We start from the raw sequence: 19,547 nt of genomic DNA, 5'->3' as shown, positions 1-19,547 counted from the left end.
GAATTCATAATGAAAATACTATATCTCAGAAACTTGTAGGATGAAATTAAGTGGTACTTAGCAAGAAATTTATGGTCTTAAATGCTTACATTAAAAAACAAGAAAGTTAAAAAATAAATCAATACAGCTGAGGGAATTAGGAAAAAAAAAACCAGCAGAATACAACCAGAGAAAGAACAAAGAGGAAAACCGTAAACAGTAAAAAAAAAAAAAGAAAGAAAAAGAAAAGAAATTAATAAGAGGAAAAAAAACCCTTTATAGATGATTAATAAACTAAAAGCTTTAAAAAAGACAAAACTGAAAATACTGATAAAAGAAAGTATCAGTGAAAAAGACTATTTAAATACAGATGCAGCAGAACACAAAAAATAAGAATAATGTGAACAATTTTATGCCAGTAAATTTGAAAACTCACATAAGATGCACAATTTCCTAGAAATTCTACTTTATCAAAGGTGACTGAAGCAAAAATCCCTCAATTTTCTTCAAAGAAATTGAATCAGTACCTTAAAAATCTACCAAAACAAACAAACTCATGGTGCCCAAAGGGTTTTATAGCTTTCTATGAAATCAAGGAATGATCATCACAATCTTATAAAACTGTAAATAGAAATGTGGAAATATTTTTCAACTCACTTTATAAGATTAGCATTTATTAAATATCTTGATATCAAAACCAGGTTAAAATTAGTAGAAGAAAGGATAATTACAGGCCAATCTTACAGTTCTGAAACTCCTTTAAAAATAGCAAACCAAATCAGGAAATGTATTAAAATAAATGTAAATTTTTACTTTATCCCATGAAAGCAATAATGGTTTTATATTTTTAAAATTCTTACTGCAATTCACCACATTAACAGATTAAAAGGGAAAACAGGATTATTTCAAAAGAGCAGAAAAAGTAGTTGATAAACTTAACCATTCTTAGAAAAATAGGAATCAAAGGAAACCTTAATCTGACAAAAGGTATTAACCAAGAGCCTGGAGCAAACATTATACTTACATTGAAAAGTCAGAAAACTCTCTTTAAAGAATGAAAAAAGGATATCTGCTATCCCCTTTCTAGTCAACATGTTCTAAAGAGCTAGTCAGGACCATGAGAAATCAAAGACATAAGAATTGAAAAGGAAGAAACAAAGCCATCATTATTTTAAGATAATGAATGAATGTATACATAAAAAATTCCAAAGAATGTGCTTCTCTTTTCTCTAAAAAAAAAAAAAAAAAAAAAAAAAAAAAATCCTTTCTTAGACTCCCTGTTTGTTTCTAATTACCATTCCATTTCCTTACTCCTCTCGGTAGGAAATGCCTAGAGTCTTCACTGCTCATTTTCTTCAAATCTCCTCCCAATCTGTCCTTAACTCCAATCCAGTGTTCACTCCTCTCTATCCAATGATAGTGCTTTTGTCAAGTCACAATGAGCTCATGTGCTGAATTAATGGTCAATTCTCAGTCCTCATCTCACCTCACCTATCAGCAGCATTCAACATTGCTCTGTCCTTGACAGTTTCTCCACTTGGCTTTCAGGACATCATGCTCTTCTGACTTTCTCCCTCCTTCACTGGACCTTTCTCTCAGTCTACTTTACTGTTTCTTCATCATCTCCTTGATCTCTGAGCACTGGGCTTAGTCTTTGGACATTTTTATTTTTTGTCTATACTCACTCCCTCGATGATCCCACCCAGTCTCAAGGCTGATGAATTCCAAAATTATAATGTCCAGCTCAGACTTCTCAACTCCAGACTTATACATCCAACACAATATCTCCAGTCAGATGTCTGACAGCTCAAACTTTCCATATCTGAAGAACTCTTGATTCCTTTCTACCCCTCCCCCAAATCTGTTTCTTCCAGTCTTCTCCATCTTAACAACAAATGTATCATTCTAGTTTTTCAGGCCAAAAATCTTCACATCCTCCCTCTCTCTTTTTTAAAATGCCATCCCCATATCAGCAAATCTTGTTGGTTCCAGCTTCAGAATATATCCAGAATCTGAACACTTCTTATCACCTCTATTACTCCAAGAGTCTCTGTTATTTCCTATATCTGGATTATTGCAGAGCATGTTAATTGGCCCCCCTGATTACACCCTTGCCTTTTTTGCAGACTCTTCTCAAAACGGAAAGAAGAAAGTCAGGTCATGTTACTTCTCTGGTCAGAACTCTCCAATGGCTTTCCAAGGCCCTATGTGATCCAGCCTCCACTTCCCTTCTAACGACCTCCTATGATTCTTCTACCTTGCTCCCTCTGCTACAACCACACTGGCCTTCTTGTTGTTCCCCAAAGACTCTAGGCTGCCCCCAACTTAACGACCTTTGTACTTAATGGTTCCTCTACCTTAAATGATTTCCTGCAAGCGTCCACAGCATTGTTTTCTCATCTCATTCAAGTTTAGCTTAAATGTCTGCTTCCTAGCATGGCCTCCCTTGTCTGCCCTACTTAAAATTTCAAACCTCCAATGTCATGTCCCCATTCTCTTATTTTATTTTTCTACACAGCATTTATCCTCTTCTGATATACTATGTATTTTCCTTATTTATTTTGTTTATTTTCTGTCTCATCTAGTTAAAGAGATGATGGCAGGGTTTCTTGGTTTTTGATTTTGGTCTATTTTGCTTACTCCTTTCTCCCCAGCATCCAGTACGGTGTCTAGCACATAGTTAAGTGCCTAATAAATATTTGTTAGGCAAGTTATTAGGATTAATAAGAGAGTTGAAGCAGTTTACTGGATATAACATTACTATACAAATATAATTTATGTTATAATCACCTCAAAAATAGTTGGAAAATATAATCTTTAAAGAGGATACCATTTATCATCTCAGATTAAAAATTAAAAAAACTTAGTAAATGTAAAAAAAAGATGTACAAGTCTCAAGATCCCTAACAAATAAGTTTATAAAACTTTATTAAAAGATATTTAAGAAGATCTAAATAAATGGAAAGATATACAATATCTACAGACAAGAAGATAGTACCATAAATATGTTAATTTTCTTCAAATTAATCTGTACGTATAATGAAATTCCAATCAGGATACTGACAGAATTATTCATGAAACTTGAAAAATTATTCATGAAAATTAATAAAAACTGTTAAAGAACAAAAACAAATCAAAGCAATTTTAAAGAAAGAGTTTGGGGATACCTGTCCTATCATGTATCAAGACATTACAGTAAAAAGCAAGCTATATTTGGAATAACAGACATACAACGTCCACAAAAGATAAAGGTTTTGTAGAAGAATATACAAAAAACTACTTCAAATTAATAAGAACAGATTTTAAAACCTCAATAGAAAAATAGAAAGGAAAAAAACCCCAAGTCATAAAGAGGTGCTTTTCTAAAAAGGAAACCCAAATGGCAAATAGCAAATTAACGTATGAAAAAACAGCTGGCCTCCTCAATAGAGGAGTGAAAGTTTTAATAACCATCAGACACTGCTTCACCTAAATTGACAGAAACTTTAAAAATTTGATAAAAGCAAGTACTGAGCAGGAAATAAAGCCACTGGGACTCTCAGACATGGCTGATGGGAATATAAGTTGGTAAAACCACACTGGAGAGCAATTAGTGGTTTATCAGAAAATTTAAAGTATACAAAGCCCCCATATCAGCTTGACTGTGTACACGAGAAATTAAGCACATTTGCCAAAAGTGATAATTATAAGAATGTTCACTGTAGCACTATTAAAACAGAGAAAGTCCATCAAAAGAAGATTGGTCAAATAAACTGTGGCATAGTCATGTGAAGGGATATTCTATCCCACTGAAAACAAGTAAATTGGAACCACATGTACTAATACAGATAAACTTTGAAAACATAACATTGAGCCTTATGATGCTATTTATATAAAGTTTAAAAACATGAACTACAGTGCTATGAATCATTTTTGAGCCATGCACATGTAGCAAAGAAATAAAAACATATTTGCATAAATACCCTAACAGGATATTGATTAGCACAGCAAGGCAAGGGAGGAGCACTGGGTTAGAGAGACACATGCAGGTGATACAAATTTCATTTAATTTCTTAACTTGGGTGATTTTTGTGTACCTAACATTGGATTGAGCATGGGTGAGCACCATGGGAAAGGTGGAGTTGGGAGTGTGAGAAGAAGCTAAGTGGATAGGGAGACAATCCCACCTGAGGAGTCTGGGAGGAAAGCCGAGGTAGTAGAAGAAATGAGTATTAGGTAAGGGTAGTCCAGGAAGGACTAGAAAGGAAAAGACAAAACTTAAAGCATATTTGAGAACTTAGACTTTTGAGTAAGAAGTCACCTTTTCAAACCAAGCCTAAACTCCCTCGATGATCCCATCCAGTCTCAAGGCTGATGAATTCCAAAATTTGAATTTCATCATAAGGATGAAATATTTTCCAGCTCTGTTTTGGAGTAACTGATAGAAAAAGAGGGCATGGACTACAGAGCAGTTGTTTTGTGAGTGACTTTGAGGGAAGGGTTAGAGGCTTGCTTACTGAATTTTCAGATTCTACCAAGCTGGGAGTAACTAATATATTGGACAGAATCATGGTTTTTAAAAGGTATGGATATCCTGGAATGAGAGCCTGAAGATAAGAATATTATTTCAGTGGCTTAAAATGTGACATGATACACTTTAATTTTTTTTCAAGTTATCTGATTACAATTCTTGATTTAACTTGAGGATCTTGGCACATGACAGGATAAATGTGGCCAAATGTGTGATGTCACTATTGAAAAGAAATTTTAGAAACAGAGTATCTGACTAGTATCAGCAATTGTTCCAAGCAATTAGTTCAAGTACTAGGCAATGATAAATTACAATCATAAATTTAAAAGATTCCGGGGAGGGTAACCAGAATGCTGAGAATGTAGGCAATACTTGGTGGCTACAATGAGGCATCCTCTAAGAATATGGAAACAAGATTGCCCTTTAAGGATTAAACAAGCAAAAAAATCCACTTGTATGATTGGGATTAGCCAGCTATGGAGCTAAAACTCCAGACACTGTCTCTACATGAGTGACTTGACAGGTCAGTTAAATACAATCTCAGGGAGGTAGGGCTAAAATGTGACTATAATAGAGGTGGAAGGAGCTTAATCAATAATATTCCTTGTCTAGAGAAAGACTGAGTAAAGAGACATTGGGAGAACAGCATGGAACACACAAGAATTCTGACAGACATGTTATAATTTTCATTGTAAATCAATCAGTCAGCATTCTATTTTATACTTCTGATAGCATGATTTAAATAATATTTCTCATGTACTGACAAAATTGAGTTTCCAGACCTGAGACTTGGAAACATGAGTTGGTGTAACCTTTCCTGGCTATAGGCCCCTTCTTTGTCATGGAAAGACATAAAGACACTAAGGATATTCAGCTAGAAAGAAAGAAGCCAGAGTTGAGAACTGATACCTATCTATCTGCATATGTTTAAAGTTCTTGTAGGAATAGAGGTTTGATTGTTGGGGGCAGAGAACAGAACAAAGAATAATAGATGGAAAATACAAAGAGTGAGATTTCATTTGGCCGAAAGGAGGAACACACTAACAATCTGAACTTCCAACAGTGAAACAGCTATCACTTTGTCGGTTGGGAGTCTTTGGTCATAAGTAACAGAAAAAGTCTGGATAACTGTAGCAAAATAAATAAACAAACAAATAAAATAATTAAAAGATATGAGGCAGCTCACAAATTTGAAGGAAAAACTGAAGTACCTGGCCTTAGAAAGACAATGACCCAGGCAGCTGTTGTGATAGATGGGCAGAAACCAAAGCACTGCCTCTTTGGGACGCCATCATCAATGGTAAATCACCCTTGGCTGATTTCTTTCCTAGAATTAATAGGAAAGAAATTCTGATTGGTATAGCTTGGGTCAAGTGTCCCCACTCCCGCCTTCCCCTCTCACTGGCAGGGGCAAGGTAGGGAACCTTGACTCAAGGACCGATCAAGGAAAGCTTCAAGCAATGGAAAGGGGGAACTTATCCAAGGAAAACTGAGGAGCAGGGAAAAAATATCAGAAACCTACTATGTCCTCATCATTGCAAGTACAGGAGAGGCCACCTACTTGTCAGAAATCTTAAAGAAGGGATTTCTGTGCTGAAAGGAAGTTGGAAAAGATGACTTAGAAGGTCCCTTCCAGTTCTATGTTTCTAAGGAGGAACTGAGAAGTGAAACTGATTGCTGAGATCCAGGGTCACTAGGAAAGGCTTGAGAAGGAATATTTACCTGGTCCTGGTTATAAGCGAAGGATGGATGCAGCTAACAGGAAAGTGAGCCAAAGGGTAAGTACAGTGGTTCAGTGGACTAAGCACTGGTATTGGTCACTGAATGTCATGAGAACTGAGGCATCAGGAAAAGGTTTTGATAACAATGGGGAGACATGTAATAAAATCTGGCTTAAGAAGTTTAAGCTGGTAATTGTTAGTAGACTGAACTAGAGAAAGGCAAGGCAAAGGCAGGGAGACCAATTGGTTGGAGAGCCTAAGTCAAGGTGATAGCAGCAGGAAGGGACCAGAAGGAGCAAAGTGAAGAGGCATTTCTCAGGCAGTGCCTACAGAGCTTATAGGAGAAAGGAGTGAGTGAGAGAAAGAGGTCAAGAATGACCCCAGGTTTCAAACTTAAGAGATCTAGGAAAATGATAGTGTAGCTGGAAGAAAGATGATAATTTCTAATTTAGATATATTGAGTTTGAGGTGATGAATATTAATTAGTATGAGGCTGAAGCTTAGAGAGAGACGTGAAGGTGGAAAACAAAGGTCTGGAATTCCCTCATGAAGAGACTGCACCTGAGGACATATGAACAGGTAACTTTCTCCAAGGACAGCACCTAATGCAAAAGGGCAATTAAATTTTTTAAAAAGAAGTAATCACTAAGAACTAGAACCACGAGAAATAATTTCAGGAATAAAGAAACTTGAACTGGCTTTTAAAGGAAGGGAAGGGGAGAAGGAATGCCACACATGTTTGGGGGACTGATTAGCAAATTTAAAAACTAGATTAATCTACATGATCCCTGTGTTTAAAACCTGGATTGAGCTGCATGATTTCTCTAAAAAACGATTCCTTTTATTCTGCTGCCCATTTCCTCTATGCCTCAGCTACAGATAGAGAATGGAAGAAGTGGGATGTAATAGAAGTTAGCAAATGAACAACATGGGAGAACCACTGGCTCTCCAGACCTGCTGGTCTGGTGGGATGCTGATCAGAAGGCTTAAAGAATGGACAATGCTCCTGATGACAAAGGACATACCTGGCTTAATGGTTAAAAGTAGAGACACATAATAGAACTCATCAGTCCTAAAATCCTGAATCTGGCACTCTGAGACAAAGCAATTGATGAAGGAAACAAAAGAAATCACTGACACTAGTGACCTCTAGTGGAAACAGACTTTAGGGAACTATAGATACAGATACAGATATAGATGTAGATATATTTTGTATTAGATTATATGAAATCAGTAGCATATTCAGTCAATTTATTTCAAGAGGAGTGTGAAGGAAGGGGCTGCTGGAAATAGCACACAAATCCTACCCAGAAAATGGAAATGTACCAGGAATACTTTTTTTTTTTTTTTTTTTTAAGTCAGACTAAGTTGATTAACGTTCTGGACACGTAAGACATTACCTGAGAAAAGAAGAGTGTTTGGGCAGTGACTTCACTGGTCACTAGGGGGACTTGGCATGTGAATGGCAGCCAACAAGAGAACATGCTGACAGGTTTGAGGAGGAAGCTGCACGGGTTGCTATTATGCTTTTAAACATCTCTTGATTATGACATGGAAGAAAGCTGTTATCTCTGAAATATGCACATATTTGCTGTTCAGAAAATGGCTTGAGCCCTGTCTCTTTCCTCTGCCAGGTGAGTGTTTGTGCCAAGTGCTGGCAAACACTATTGACCTGGGAGGATGTGAGAGGATGCTTGGTGGCCTTGGCCTCTGAAATGGGACCAATCTCAGGAAGGCTCAAGCAAGACCGAAGTCAACATCAAACCACACAGGACACTCCACACCCACTCTTTTTGGGAAGTGCTTTCAGGATATATAATCTTGATATTGAGGAGAAGCAAAGGAACAGGAGGGTTGATGGACATTTTAAATTTGTCTGATCATACCAGGGGCTAATAACAGGTGAGTTGAACTGAATGGGGGTGGGGTGTAGGAAAAGGAGAAAAGGAAAGAAATTTTTAAAAAGGAGACTATATAGAAGCAAACAGAATCAGCGTTATTAAGCCCTGGGCAACTGTCAGTTCTAGCAGCAGAGTGATGGTTGTCCTTGTCTTGTATTACCTGCCTGGCGGGAGGTGTCATCTTGCCTTCTTTCATTATTCAGCCTCCACTGCACACCCTGCTTTGTTTACAGATGCTGTTGTGCAGCTTGGTGGGTCTGCTTTCCCCCAGATTTGCTCCCTCTCCTCTCCATGTCATCTCCAGGATGTAGAAACAAACTTTAGACAGCCTTTGGGAGGATTTCACTTTGGTCTGCAATTTTCAGAGTTCTAGTCTCTGTGAATGGGCAAAAGGGCTGCCCCCCAAGTCACTAACATCCCTGGTGTTATTTCTTAGATGCCAACTCAACCACAGAACAGAGTTAAGAGAGATCAGTGTTAGTGGTCTTTCCTCTTGCCCCTGCAATGACGCTTTTCCCCAGGATATGTACCATCATTTGGCTCCAGAATAGGTCATTTCGGGGTCTAGTCTAAAAAACTAGTTTACTTACTGATGATGAGCTTATTATTTTAATTTGCTCCAAAGCTTCTGTCAGGCTGTCTTCAATCTCAGAGTCATCTAAGGAGAAGAGGTCGCCGGCTCGTGAAAGATCTTTTTGTCCCAAGACCAGTCTGAATAGCTGATGCATGATGAGGAGTCTGCTAATCAATGGACTGTCTGCAGGCCCAAGGCCATGCGTCTCAGTTACCAGAAGTTAGTGAGACAAAAACACATAGCAGGACATCGACTTTGTATTCCTTGAAAAGTCATTTTTCTCCAGACTTTGAGGTTTTCTTTGACACTCTCTGCAAGAGAAACAAATGACACAAAACAGCCATTAACAGAATGGCAGAATGTGAACGTAGTGCCCAGCAGAGAGAGAGGGGAAAAAAGACATTTGAAAACGTGCATGGAGCAACAGATTCTGGCTTGATGATCTTCAAAAGAATTCTTTCCTCATTTTTGTCTCAAGATGTCCTGTCAAAAATGATTAGATTTCTCCAGAATTTAATTTGAGCCTTAAAAATCAGCTTAAATTCCCCACTTTTCTCCTTTTTATGTCGTTTCTATATCCTCTCCTTCTCTATCTGCCACAAGGAAACAAGTGGACCAGCAACAAATATGCCCAATACTTGCCAGATTTCCCCCAAACAGATTCCCATGGAAACCAAACAGAGAAGGGCAATGAAAGGAAGAGAGAACACAAGAAACGCCTTTTTCACCCACTGCCGGTTTCCTGGATGCGGAAACCAGCGCTTACCTTCTTGGCTGGGCTTCTTTGCTACACTGACAACAGAAGCTTCCTGGCCCCTCAGTCTAGAAGATAACCTCAATACTTGCCCTATTCTGATGTACTCTCTAAACGAGTGACAATGCAATAAAGAACTCTGCCTAGGAGTCTGAGGCTAGATAAATCTCAACTTAAACTTGAACATGGAGCTTGAAGGTGAGATTTATTGCAAAGAAGGCTAAAGAGGAAGGGCTTTGGGATTGGGCAAGCCGCCCTCTACTCCCACAGGTGAAATTAAAGTCCCATCGTACTTCTTACTCAATTAACAGCCCACAGAGAGTAAGGCCATGGCACCAATTAAACAATTGATTATTCTCATCAACTCCCTTCTGGGCCTAATAAAACCACAGACCATTTGCACTGGTAGAGACCTTAGCAATCATTTCATGGTCAGGGAGGTTTCATAACTTCTCCGAGGCCCCATGGTAGCTGTGACAGTGCTGTTCTTCTAATCTCAGACCAGTGGGTTCCCCCAAAGTTTACATTAGAGTGGAGTCGCCTCAGACATACAGGTGACTTAACAACGCAGCCATGTGTTCAGAGAGTGAGAGCCGAGGGTGATTTACGTAACATAAGCTGTTAGGCTGTTCTGCCCACTCTGAACGTGTTCCCCAGAAGTAGTGTGAAAAGGGAGTCTGCCGCTCCTCTGGGCATCCCGGACCTCCCCCTGAGCTCTCACTGTGGGAGCACCTCTCTGTGCTGAAGGCAATTTTAAAGTTCAAAGATACATACTCCCCCATACGATATGCTCTCTAAACACAAGCCAAATTTTTCATCAGATACTTAACCAAAGAAGCTATCAGGAGTATTTCAAATGGTGCAATTCATAGGCCAGTGAAGGGATTTCAGGAGTAGTAGTGCCCACACGCGACATTTGCGCTATCTACGAGCTTTGGAAAAATGTTGCCCGAGACTTCCACCTGCTTGTCTACATGGAAACACTGGAGGTTTTGCAAACATTAACTCATTCAATCCTCATAACAACTGTCTGAGGATATTTCATTCTTATTTTACAGGTGAGGAACCCAAGGCGTAAAATAACTTGTTCAAGGCACATAGCTAGTAAACTGGAGAGCTGGGATTTGGACCCAGAGACTCCAGTGCTAGGCTCCCGCTCATAAGCACTATGGACTGATGAGGACATGTAAGGCTCCACATGAGGTTACTGTCAGGAGTAAAGCCCCTCAGAGCATTATTAACATTTGAGGATGAAGAAATGAGTAGGATCATAAAGCAAGAAATTGAATTCTTCCCTCCGACACTGACACTGCATCCTTGTTCATCTATGCCCTGGGATTTAGGCCAACAAGAAAGCAGGGGAGTCACGAGGAAGAGAGGCTTCCAGGACGAGAAAAGAAGAGTGATGGGGAAGGTTTCAGGGGATGGGGAGAGAGGAGAGTGAAGGTCCTACAAAGTACTCTGTGCCCTGGTGAATGTGGAAGGGTGAATTACAGTATCTATAAGAAAAATTAAAGTGGTGTTTTCCTGAGTTCTCCCCTTAGCACATACTCCCCCCACCCCCTAGCTTCAACCACTTGCAGTGACAGAGTCTCTGTGAAATTATATTCAGGAAGGTAAGACACTGGATGGAAATGACTTCCCCTTGACCAGTCAGCTTGTTGGTCAGCATCTGGTACTTCCGGAAGCAGATTCAGCTGCCCCAGACATAGCAGAACCAGAGCTCTGAGAAGCAGCAGAAATATGTGCTGGGGGAGAGGAGCACCCACAGGCTTCTCCTGGGTTCCTTCTTTTCTTTCCACACTTGCAGTGACACCTGGTGTGGAGCCCCACATTCATACTTCCAACTTCAGCTGTTACCCTTGCGTGTATATTGCATGTAACATTATTGTTCAACACACAGCTGTACAAGAAGACTTTCACACACTCAGAGGTGGGAAAGGGAGAGAGGAGACTTGTCCCAAACATTCTACAATACAAGGATGACCCAGAGAAAAGTCTCCTAGGTACTATAAAAAGAAGTTTGGGGAAGAACAAGGGGGAGACTGATCTCTCCAAGGAGAAGATGACAAGGAATGGCTTTGTGGAAGAAACGGTGTTTAGCGAGAACTTTTAGAATAGATTTCATTCAGTGCATGTGTGCTGAGTACATACTAAGTCACCTGCTTGTCTAGGGACCTGGATTCAAGTTCCAGCTCGGCCACTTAGCAGTTGTGGGACCTTTGGTTCATGCTCTTTTCTTCCCCAAACCTCAGTTTCTTCATCTGCGAAACAGAGCTAATGCACACCTCATCAATCTCATCAGGTTGTTTTGTTGGAGATCAAAGCAGATAATACATAAAAGAGCACTTCATAAAATAATGACACCCCAAGCTGATGGTTAGTGGGTGTGTACCATGCATCAGGCAATATTCTGAGAGCTTCCCAAATAATGAGTCATTTAATTCTCATGACAATTCCATGCGATGAGAAACTGATGTTCAGAGAGGAAAACAACCAGCCCAGGTGGACCTGGAGAGTAGGTTGCAGAGTCAGGATTGAAAGCAGTTGGCCTCCCAGGACAAAGCCCTCTCAAGGCTGTGTGCAGCTGTATATCTGACCATGTGTGGTAATTACTGAGCGGCCTCCCTTCCCATCAGTCCTCATTTAGAGAGTGTCCTGCATCCATATCCAGGCTGCCCTCTCCTGGATAAGGATCTGCAAGGCACGTTATTTATTTTTCAGTAGCTCTGGTGTCTGGCTTCTCCTGCGGCTCTCTCTGCAACAGCAGAGAAGGTCAGAGCCAGATCAAATTCGACCTCATCTTCCAAAACTTTCCCTACACTTATGAATATCACAGACCTGTGGCCTATATGTATGTGTGCATATGCACCCGCCGTACACACACATGAATACACACACTCTGCCGCCTCCTATGCACCAAGTGCCTCACTAGATACTTTTTTCTCTCAGTTCTCCCATCAACCCTGCAGGCAGATATCATTACCAAAGAGGAAACAGGACTGGTGAGGTTAAATACCGGGCCGAGGTTACACACAGAAACAAGATTCGCATCCGAGTAGGTCAGCCTCTCAATCTCGTACTTACTGTGGGACAAAAACTGGCTAATAAAATTCCTTCCTACTCCCACCGTGGGCCCTCCTCACTTCCTTCCCTAATCTTGAAGCCCAGGTTCTCAACATTAAGTCTGTATTTTTTTAAGCAGGCGTGGCTTGTCAGGTCGGGTTTCTGTGGGAGAAACGGCCACCACAAGAGGAGGAAGGAGCCTGCCTCGCGCGACACTTTCGGGAGCCCCGGCGCGCCGTCCCCCGAGCGCGTTACCTGCGAGCTCCTCCGTGGCGCGCGGCCCTGCCCGGCGGGCCTGAGCGGGCCGGGGCGGGGGGCGCGGGCTGCGCCGGCGGACTCCGGGGACACGGCCAGCGGAATCCACTCAGCGCAGTGAACCTGAAGTTGTTCATGGCCGTGCCGGCTGGAAGAATGCAAGGAATGCAGCCTGATGCCACCGGCGGCTCCGGAGCCGGTCAGGTGACGCTGCACCTCACCCCGTGGAGAGTTACCTCTGAGCGAAACGCTCTGTTTCCTGAGGTGAGACAGAAAGCCTGCCCTGGTAGAGTGGAGTTGTTTTTAACAGAGAAAACAAAACTCCCTGTGTTCAGGGAACTCTATACCTTCCCTGAGAAGAATAGAGGGGGTAGGGGGAAGGCACGCAGAGAACAAGGTTTCGATAGGAACTCGAGCCGGTGAAGGTGAACGGGGGCGGCTGCTGGGAGCCATTTCTCAACCCCTGGAAGGGAGGAGATTTGCTGCTTAATTAACACTTGTCTCGCCCTCGCGAGACTTTGGAACGGACCGTTTGTCCGGGAAGAGACACAGCTCCTGCAGAAGTCATCCTCTTGCTCTGCCTCTACGTTACTGTCGTTGAAAGTTTCAGAATTCAGAAAGTTGCTAATAAACGGAACACACTCAACAAAGATGCATACCCTCTGCTTTTCCACTTTAGTTGCTGGGAGGCTCTTCGTAGAAATCCACTTGGACCAGACATATCAGATTGGTACTTTAAATATCGCAGCAATACTTAGAGAAAATGTTTATCCCGCTTCATCTAGTGACACTCCAGAGAAGAAAAAGTACTGAAACCCTTCCTTACTGTTTCAAAAGATGATGATGCATTAAAAAAAATGTTTTAAACTGTATTATTCTCTATCTCGTACTTGTCTGTTCCTATAATAGGTCTGCCCATCCCATCAAACCTATCTGCTGGCAAAATGCACAAGCTAAATTCATCTGCATGATCATCACTAAGATGTGGACACTGTGTCTCCCCAGGGGTGCTACCCCACAAAGGTGTGTGCTCGGAGTGGCTACACACCTGCCACTGAACCAGGTCATATGCACCAGGAGAATGGCCTCATAAATCTTCCTCAACACTCGGTGATCAATTGTGTTTTTACACTGTCCACATATGGAGAACTATCCCCTTGAAGAGTTTCCTTCATAAAAACAGAACCCAGTCATCCATGAATAGGTGTATTCTTTCATTAGTAATTTTCCGGCTTATAGATACTGATGAAGTAGAATATGAAGTATTCTATCCCTGTTTAATGGAATAGACTATGTTTCTTTGGTCTTCCCTCTTCATCCTCTCTCTATTCATTATTCATGGTTCTTATCACTAGTTTTTATTCAATTTCCTTTTGTTTTTAAAGGAGTTTAGTGTCCAGAATTGGACACCATATGGGAATCTAGTAAGAAGAGTGGATTGGTAAGAGTGTGGGACCCTGGACACATCTGGGCTCAGCTATGCTGTTACCTGCAGTGTAAACCAGGGCAGATTAATTAACCTCCCTGCACCTCAGGTTCCTTATTTGCACCTGAGGATTGTGATACAGGTTGTTGGGAGGTTTAAAGAGATTTTGTGAAGCATTTAACACAGACCTGCCATACAGCACCACACAAGGAGTGACAGGAATCATACCCTTAATAACACCATTATCCTTATAGGTCATTCTCCTGTTGACACATCCCCCTGCCATACCTTTTAAGTGCTAACACATGACTGTACTGCTCACTAACACTGAGTTCACAGAGTTAAAGATGCCTAGGTCTTTTCAGTTTGTGTCATATTTATATCCTAGTTGTACTCTTCCCCAATCTTAAATCTCGGTTGTTCTTGCACTATCTTGTATGTATCCCTATTGATTTCTTGGCAAACTTATCTTGTTGCCTAAAGAGATAGCCTTACCATGATGCTACCCCCACCATGGCTAAACAGTAACAGAATTTTTTTTTTACAGAGTGGAAATGGACTGAAATACAATGTATCTCAGACTTTTTGTGGCCAGGTAATCCAAATACCTGAGTTTTCTACTTAAGCTTAGTGCTCACTCTAATGTTTATTAGTGAGGAGGGAGTGTATTATTCCCTCCAGGGCACCAGAGGGAAAAGTTCTTTATGACTTTTCAAGGTGACCCACACTGAATGGGAGCTAGTAAGTCATTGCTGGTTGACTATGTTATGCATCTATAGAGTCTGCTAAATGAAAACACACATACATGAACCAGAGGATTTAATCGCCCAACTATTGGGGTATCACCTGTGGAAAAAAAACTAAAGTACTTTGGAGGGATTTCAATAAACGTAACTAACTCAGGAAGCCAATGTGTTCTGAAGAAATTAGCCTCTAGCCTCCAACTCCAGGTTCGGATATTCTATGGTTTCTTCACTTCAGAAAATTCTAGAATTACAAAGTTTATTTACATTATACTTTGGATAACACTACTGTGCATCACAAAATTCTCATTTTATTCACCTGTGTTTAAAATGCCTGCTGACTAACCTAGACTCATTTGGGTTCTAGAAACTTTCAATGAAGTTCTCAGATTTTCCCTTGAAAAAAAGGATTAAAGATCCTTTTCAGGGAGCATCTTTTTCACACAGTGTGAAAGAACTACAGGCGTTCCCATGGGAATGGGCTGCATACATTTCAGCCGAACTTCCCACAAGATGCCTATTGTTTCCTGGGCGTCTCTTGTCTCTCAGCTTCCTCTGCTGTGATATGTTGCTACACTTCACTTCTACTGAAAGCCTCCGAGGCTGGGTTATTCCAAATGATGCTAAAGGACTCAGCCCCTGGTGTTTTTGTTAGAACTCATGTAGTTTAAGTTTGTAGCAGGCTTATTATCATAAGCACATACCAAAAATAGGTTTGGTGATCTGTTTAGGCAAGAACTCAAAAAATCAACTTAATTTTAAATATGTATTGCAACTTACTAAAACATAAAAAGATAGGAAACATTTCTCTTCATCAGGAATGAGGGAAACATCTTCAAGTCTTAACACTTTCTAAACCAAGAATTTGTGATCTGTCATATTTGTCAATTTTGACCTTGCAATACATATCTACTCCAAAATTGATACAAATCTCACCAAAACATTCAAATTCTGTGGGTTTGTTTTTCCAGAAAACAGCCAAACTTGTGAATTACAAGGAAAATTCAGTGTTAAATGTATCTTTATTTACATTTAAATTCCACATTTTAAACAACTGCATGACAAATTCAAATAATGCCCTGAATACTTTTTCTAATCTTTAAATTGAAAACATATATGAAAGTCATGGAATCCAGTGGTTGATTATATGACAACTTAAATATGTATTTGAAAAAACAAAAAAGTGGCTAGATTCAGTTATGATTTGCAAGGTAACTGAACTATCAAAGGGAAAAAATGACAGCAACCACAAACAATAACGGTGACTGTCCAACCCAGTGACTGTTATGATGCTACTGAATTTTCTTTGGAAATCATAGACAGAGCCAGTTTCTTTGCTGGTTGCAAAATACTTCCTGAGGTAAACAAAAGTATGAAATAGAAACAAGCCTAGACTCTGATGGTGTGAAACAAAAAATGCACACACTGCGAATCTAGAAGCACAGTTTTCTGCTCCTGAGGCCTAGAGACATGTTTTAATAACCCACAGAGAGGTGGCTTTTCTTTTTTACCATAATAACTGAAAAGCACGCATACATGGCTAGACACATAATTCCCAAATGCACTTTATCTGCATAATCAACCAGCCCCTGGAAGTTTCTCTGCCCGACTCCTGCAGCCCACCCTTTGCCTTATTGCAGCTTCTGACATTTGCTTTAATTAGCTTTTGTTTTTGCTGAACAAAAGGACAGGAAAGAAGACAGCCATACCTCTTAGGACAGGAAACTCTGGCCATCATAGGAAAAAGATGGCAAAAGCTTGATCTTTAGAGCAGTTCGGCTGGAAGCCTCGACCATGCTCAACAGCAGTTGGTCGCCCTGGCCCCGCTCTGTCCTGCCGGCTGCAGCGTCCTTCCCTGTGCTGCCTGTCAAGCCCGAGGTACACTTGATTCCCTCCCCTGGACTCACCATGCTGAATCGAGCAAATGAATAACTTCTCCTCCCTCTCTCAAACTTCTGCTTAGTGCTGACAGTTGGCACAAAGCTTCGCTTATTTCTACAGTAGATTTACAGAAGCCTCTCTGGGCAGATTACTAGTTTGAAAAAATTGGAAGATTTGCCTAACAACCAGTAATTTAGGTTCTGTTAATGAATAACTCACTTTAAGGAATCAAGGAAGTTTTCGGTTAATATCAGATGTAGGACCTTTTATCAGACAGGCATCAGTGAAAGGCTTGGAGAGGGATGGAAGGAGGAATGTAGTAGAATGAGATAGTATTTAAACCAAATATGATAGAAGAAAAAATGCAACAAGAGAAAAAAAATAACTAGTCTGAATGAGCAAAAAGTCTAACTATGCTATTGGTATTGCTAGTGAAACCCTGAAGAGCTGACTGAAGCATCCAGTAGCACTAGGGAATCTTTCCAAGTCAGCATTTTCCCTTCTTGTGCCCATCCAAATCGCTAATTCACTTCCTTTTACCATCCAAATATGGAATTCCTCTTCTCAGGCCGAATACACTGGGGACCCTTTACAAGTAGTCCTATATTTCCTTACATTTCTCTCTCTCTCTCTCTCTTTTAAGAAGAATGCTCTTCAAACCTCTAATGCATAAATTAATTGGTGGTACCCAGTGGATTGTTGTATCTGGAGGCACTTCTCTCCCTTTATGTGTATGACATGGGCTTTCTACCCTTATTGATCTGAGGTTTTGCCTACACACAAAGCAACAGAATATTTCTCAGCTTCTTCTAACTAGAACTTTCAGTCAAACGGAGTATGTGAGCGTGGTGGGGTAGCACAGTGGGGAGAATAAGATGTAAGGTGACAACTAGAAATATCAATATTGCCATGTCATTGGCAGTCATGCTACTATGTAAATAAACTGCTGGCTCAGTTAAAAGGCATTCTCATGAGATGAAGAGGACTTTCTCCTGTGTCTACTGCCCAATGTCCACTTATCCTACCTACTTCTGGTAAAAACTACACCCAAATTTTCCTTGGAAACCATGTCCCTTGGATAGAGTTGATTTACATAAATAGGTTGGATCTCAGCCAGTCAGAAAAACTGCATTCTCCTCACCATAGTCATTAATTTAGGGGAGGTGTGTGACCCCTTCCAGCCCAATGAGAGTCAATATAAAGATGAATGTTTCGCTTTGAGGAGACAGTCTTTTCCTGCTCAACTGTAAGACATAAGGTCTGGTTTTTCTTGCCATCTTGCCACCCTGAAACCAAATCTTAGTGATTTTAAACCCCTTAAACCAGCTGCCCCTGACTTTCAAGATTCACTCTTCACTGTAAACTAATTCCTTGATAGCTTAAGTGATTTTAGGTTGGGTTTTCTGCCATTTACCACTGAAAAAGTTTTACTGAACAGAATCAGCTGAGCCAGGCTTGTGGGTTAGCTCCTCTGGGTCCCCACAAGGCAGCTTCTTGCAAAGGAAGTGGACTAGGAGACTCATCAGGAAACACCTATGACAAATGAGCCCCTTCAATGACAACCACAGGCTTCTGTGGACAACAGGTAGAGACAGGAAAGGCCTACAAGGAATGTAGTTGTTCGTGTACTTGAAACTGGGACATTCTAAATTTATTCTTTTTAACCAGTTATATGTTCACTCCACTCTCCCAGATATTTCCTCTTTAACCACCTAAACTTGTTTGGTAGTTCCTAAGCCACGTACTGTTTGAACTTAATAAACCTAATCATGGAGTCCATCCATCCATGCAAATATTCATAAATGCCTTTGGGTAATTAGTTTCACAAAGTATTACTCTTTTTTTTTTTCCTCTCTCTGTTCCTGCCCAACTCCCACCCCTCCCCCCACTGGCGAACTTGAAAGAAACAATATTCTGTCTAACCACAAAGTCAAACTAAGATGTTGCCTTTAAAGAACATATGTAAGTTCTAAAACAACTTTAAATGTATAAATTACATATAAATACTGAGAATTACTGGATGATTCCACTTTCTATAAATAATTTTTCTTACCTGAAACTGCTGACATGTTTCCATTTCTGAATGCAACAAGAGAATCACTCTATCACTCTTACCTGCCCAGAGAGTCCTTCAAGCCCAAGCTGGAATGCCAGAAAGCGTGCAAGCAAGTGGAAGGCCTGACCACACGGAGGAGAGATTTGGGGCTTCACAAAGTGTTACCAGTGAAGATCCACCAGCCTAACCAGTTCGTTTCAAGTGAAGAGAATATGGGTCTGCTCACAACGCCACCTTGTCTATCGAGTGAACTGCATCAAACCTTGGGATAGTAAATATCCATGAGAAGGCAAAAAAAAAAAAAAAAAAAAAAAGTTCCACTGAACCGTTTCTGGGTTCAGCCTCCAGCTTGCAAGAGTCTATTAGAGGCACAGAAACACAAAGATCCAGGAACTCCCTTTGAGCTCAGCAAAATAACACATAGTTTGAACCACGAGTCTTCTGTTTTGTTTTTGTTTTTTTTTAAGGAAGAGGAGAATAAAGACCTGTGGCTAGGTTTATTGTCTGTTTCATTATAATAAAGGCTATTTTGATTTTTAAAATACAGTATTAAAAGTAGTATCTTTTACTCCCAAATTAGAGAGGACTCATTATTCTCCCAAACTAGCTCCTCCTCCTGTGTTTCTTGTCTTGGTGAAGGACCCTCACCATCCACTAAGCACATAAACCGGAAAGCTGGAC

At 40.5% G+C, this 19,547-nt stretch overlaps 1 protein-coding gene across 6 annotated transcripts in view; it reads right to left on the bottom strand.

Annotated features, from left to right (window-relative positions):
• The window catches only part of VEPH1 (ventricular zone expressed PH domain containing 1), a 197,225-nt gene extending 178,127 nt beyond the window's left edge, over nucleotides 1-19,098 (bottom strand). Inside the window, exons 1-2 of one of the 6 annotated variants that reach the window (XM_032485610.1) lie at nucleotides 18,926-19,098; nucleotides 8,702-8,996 (exon numbers count right to left, since the gene is read on the bottom strand). In XM_032485610.1, the coding sequence (XP_032341501.1) occupies nucleotides 8,702-8,839 (138 nt within the window). In that variant the 5' untranslated portion in view covers nucleotides 8,840-8,996; nucleotides 18,926-19,098. Of the gene's footprint in view, nucleotides 1-5,700; nucleotides 5,796-8,701; nucleotides 8,997-12,760; nucleotides 13,323-16,638; nucleotides 16,802-16,836; nucleotides 16,947-18,925 lie in introns of those variants that run through there. The other 5 variants (XM_032485602.1, XM_032485619.1, XM_006188427.3 and 2 more) reach the window with 5 other exon arrangements.
• Nucleotides 19,099-19,547: the final 449 nt, after the last annotated feature.

Source organism: Camelus ferus, chromosome 1, assembly GCF_009834535.1.
Source record: "Camelus ferus isolate YT-003-E chromosome 1, BCGSAC_Cfer_1.0, whole genome shotgun sequence".
NCBI classification, from domain to species: Eukaryota; Metazoa; Chordata; class Mammalia; order Artiodactyla; family Camelidae; genus Camelus; species Camelus ferus.
The sequence above is the reverse complement of the archived record's forward strand: the minus strand, read 5'-3'. Positions and strand labels throughout refer to the sequence as shown.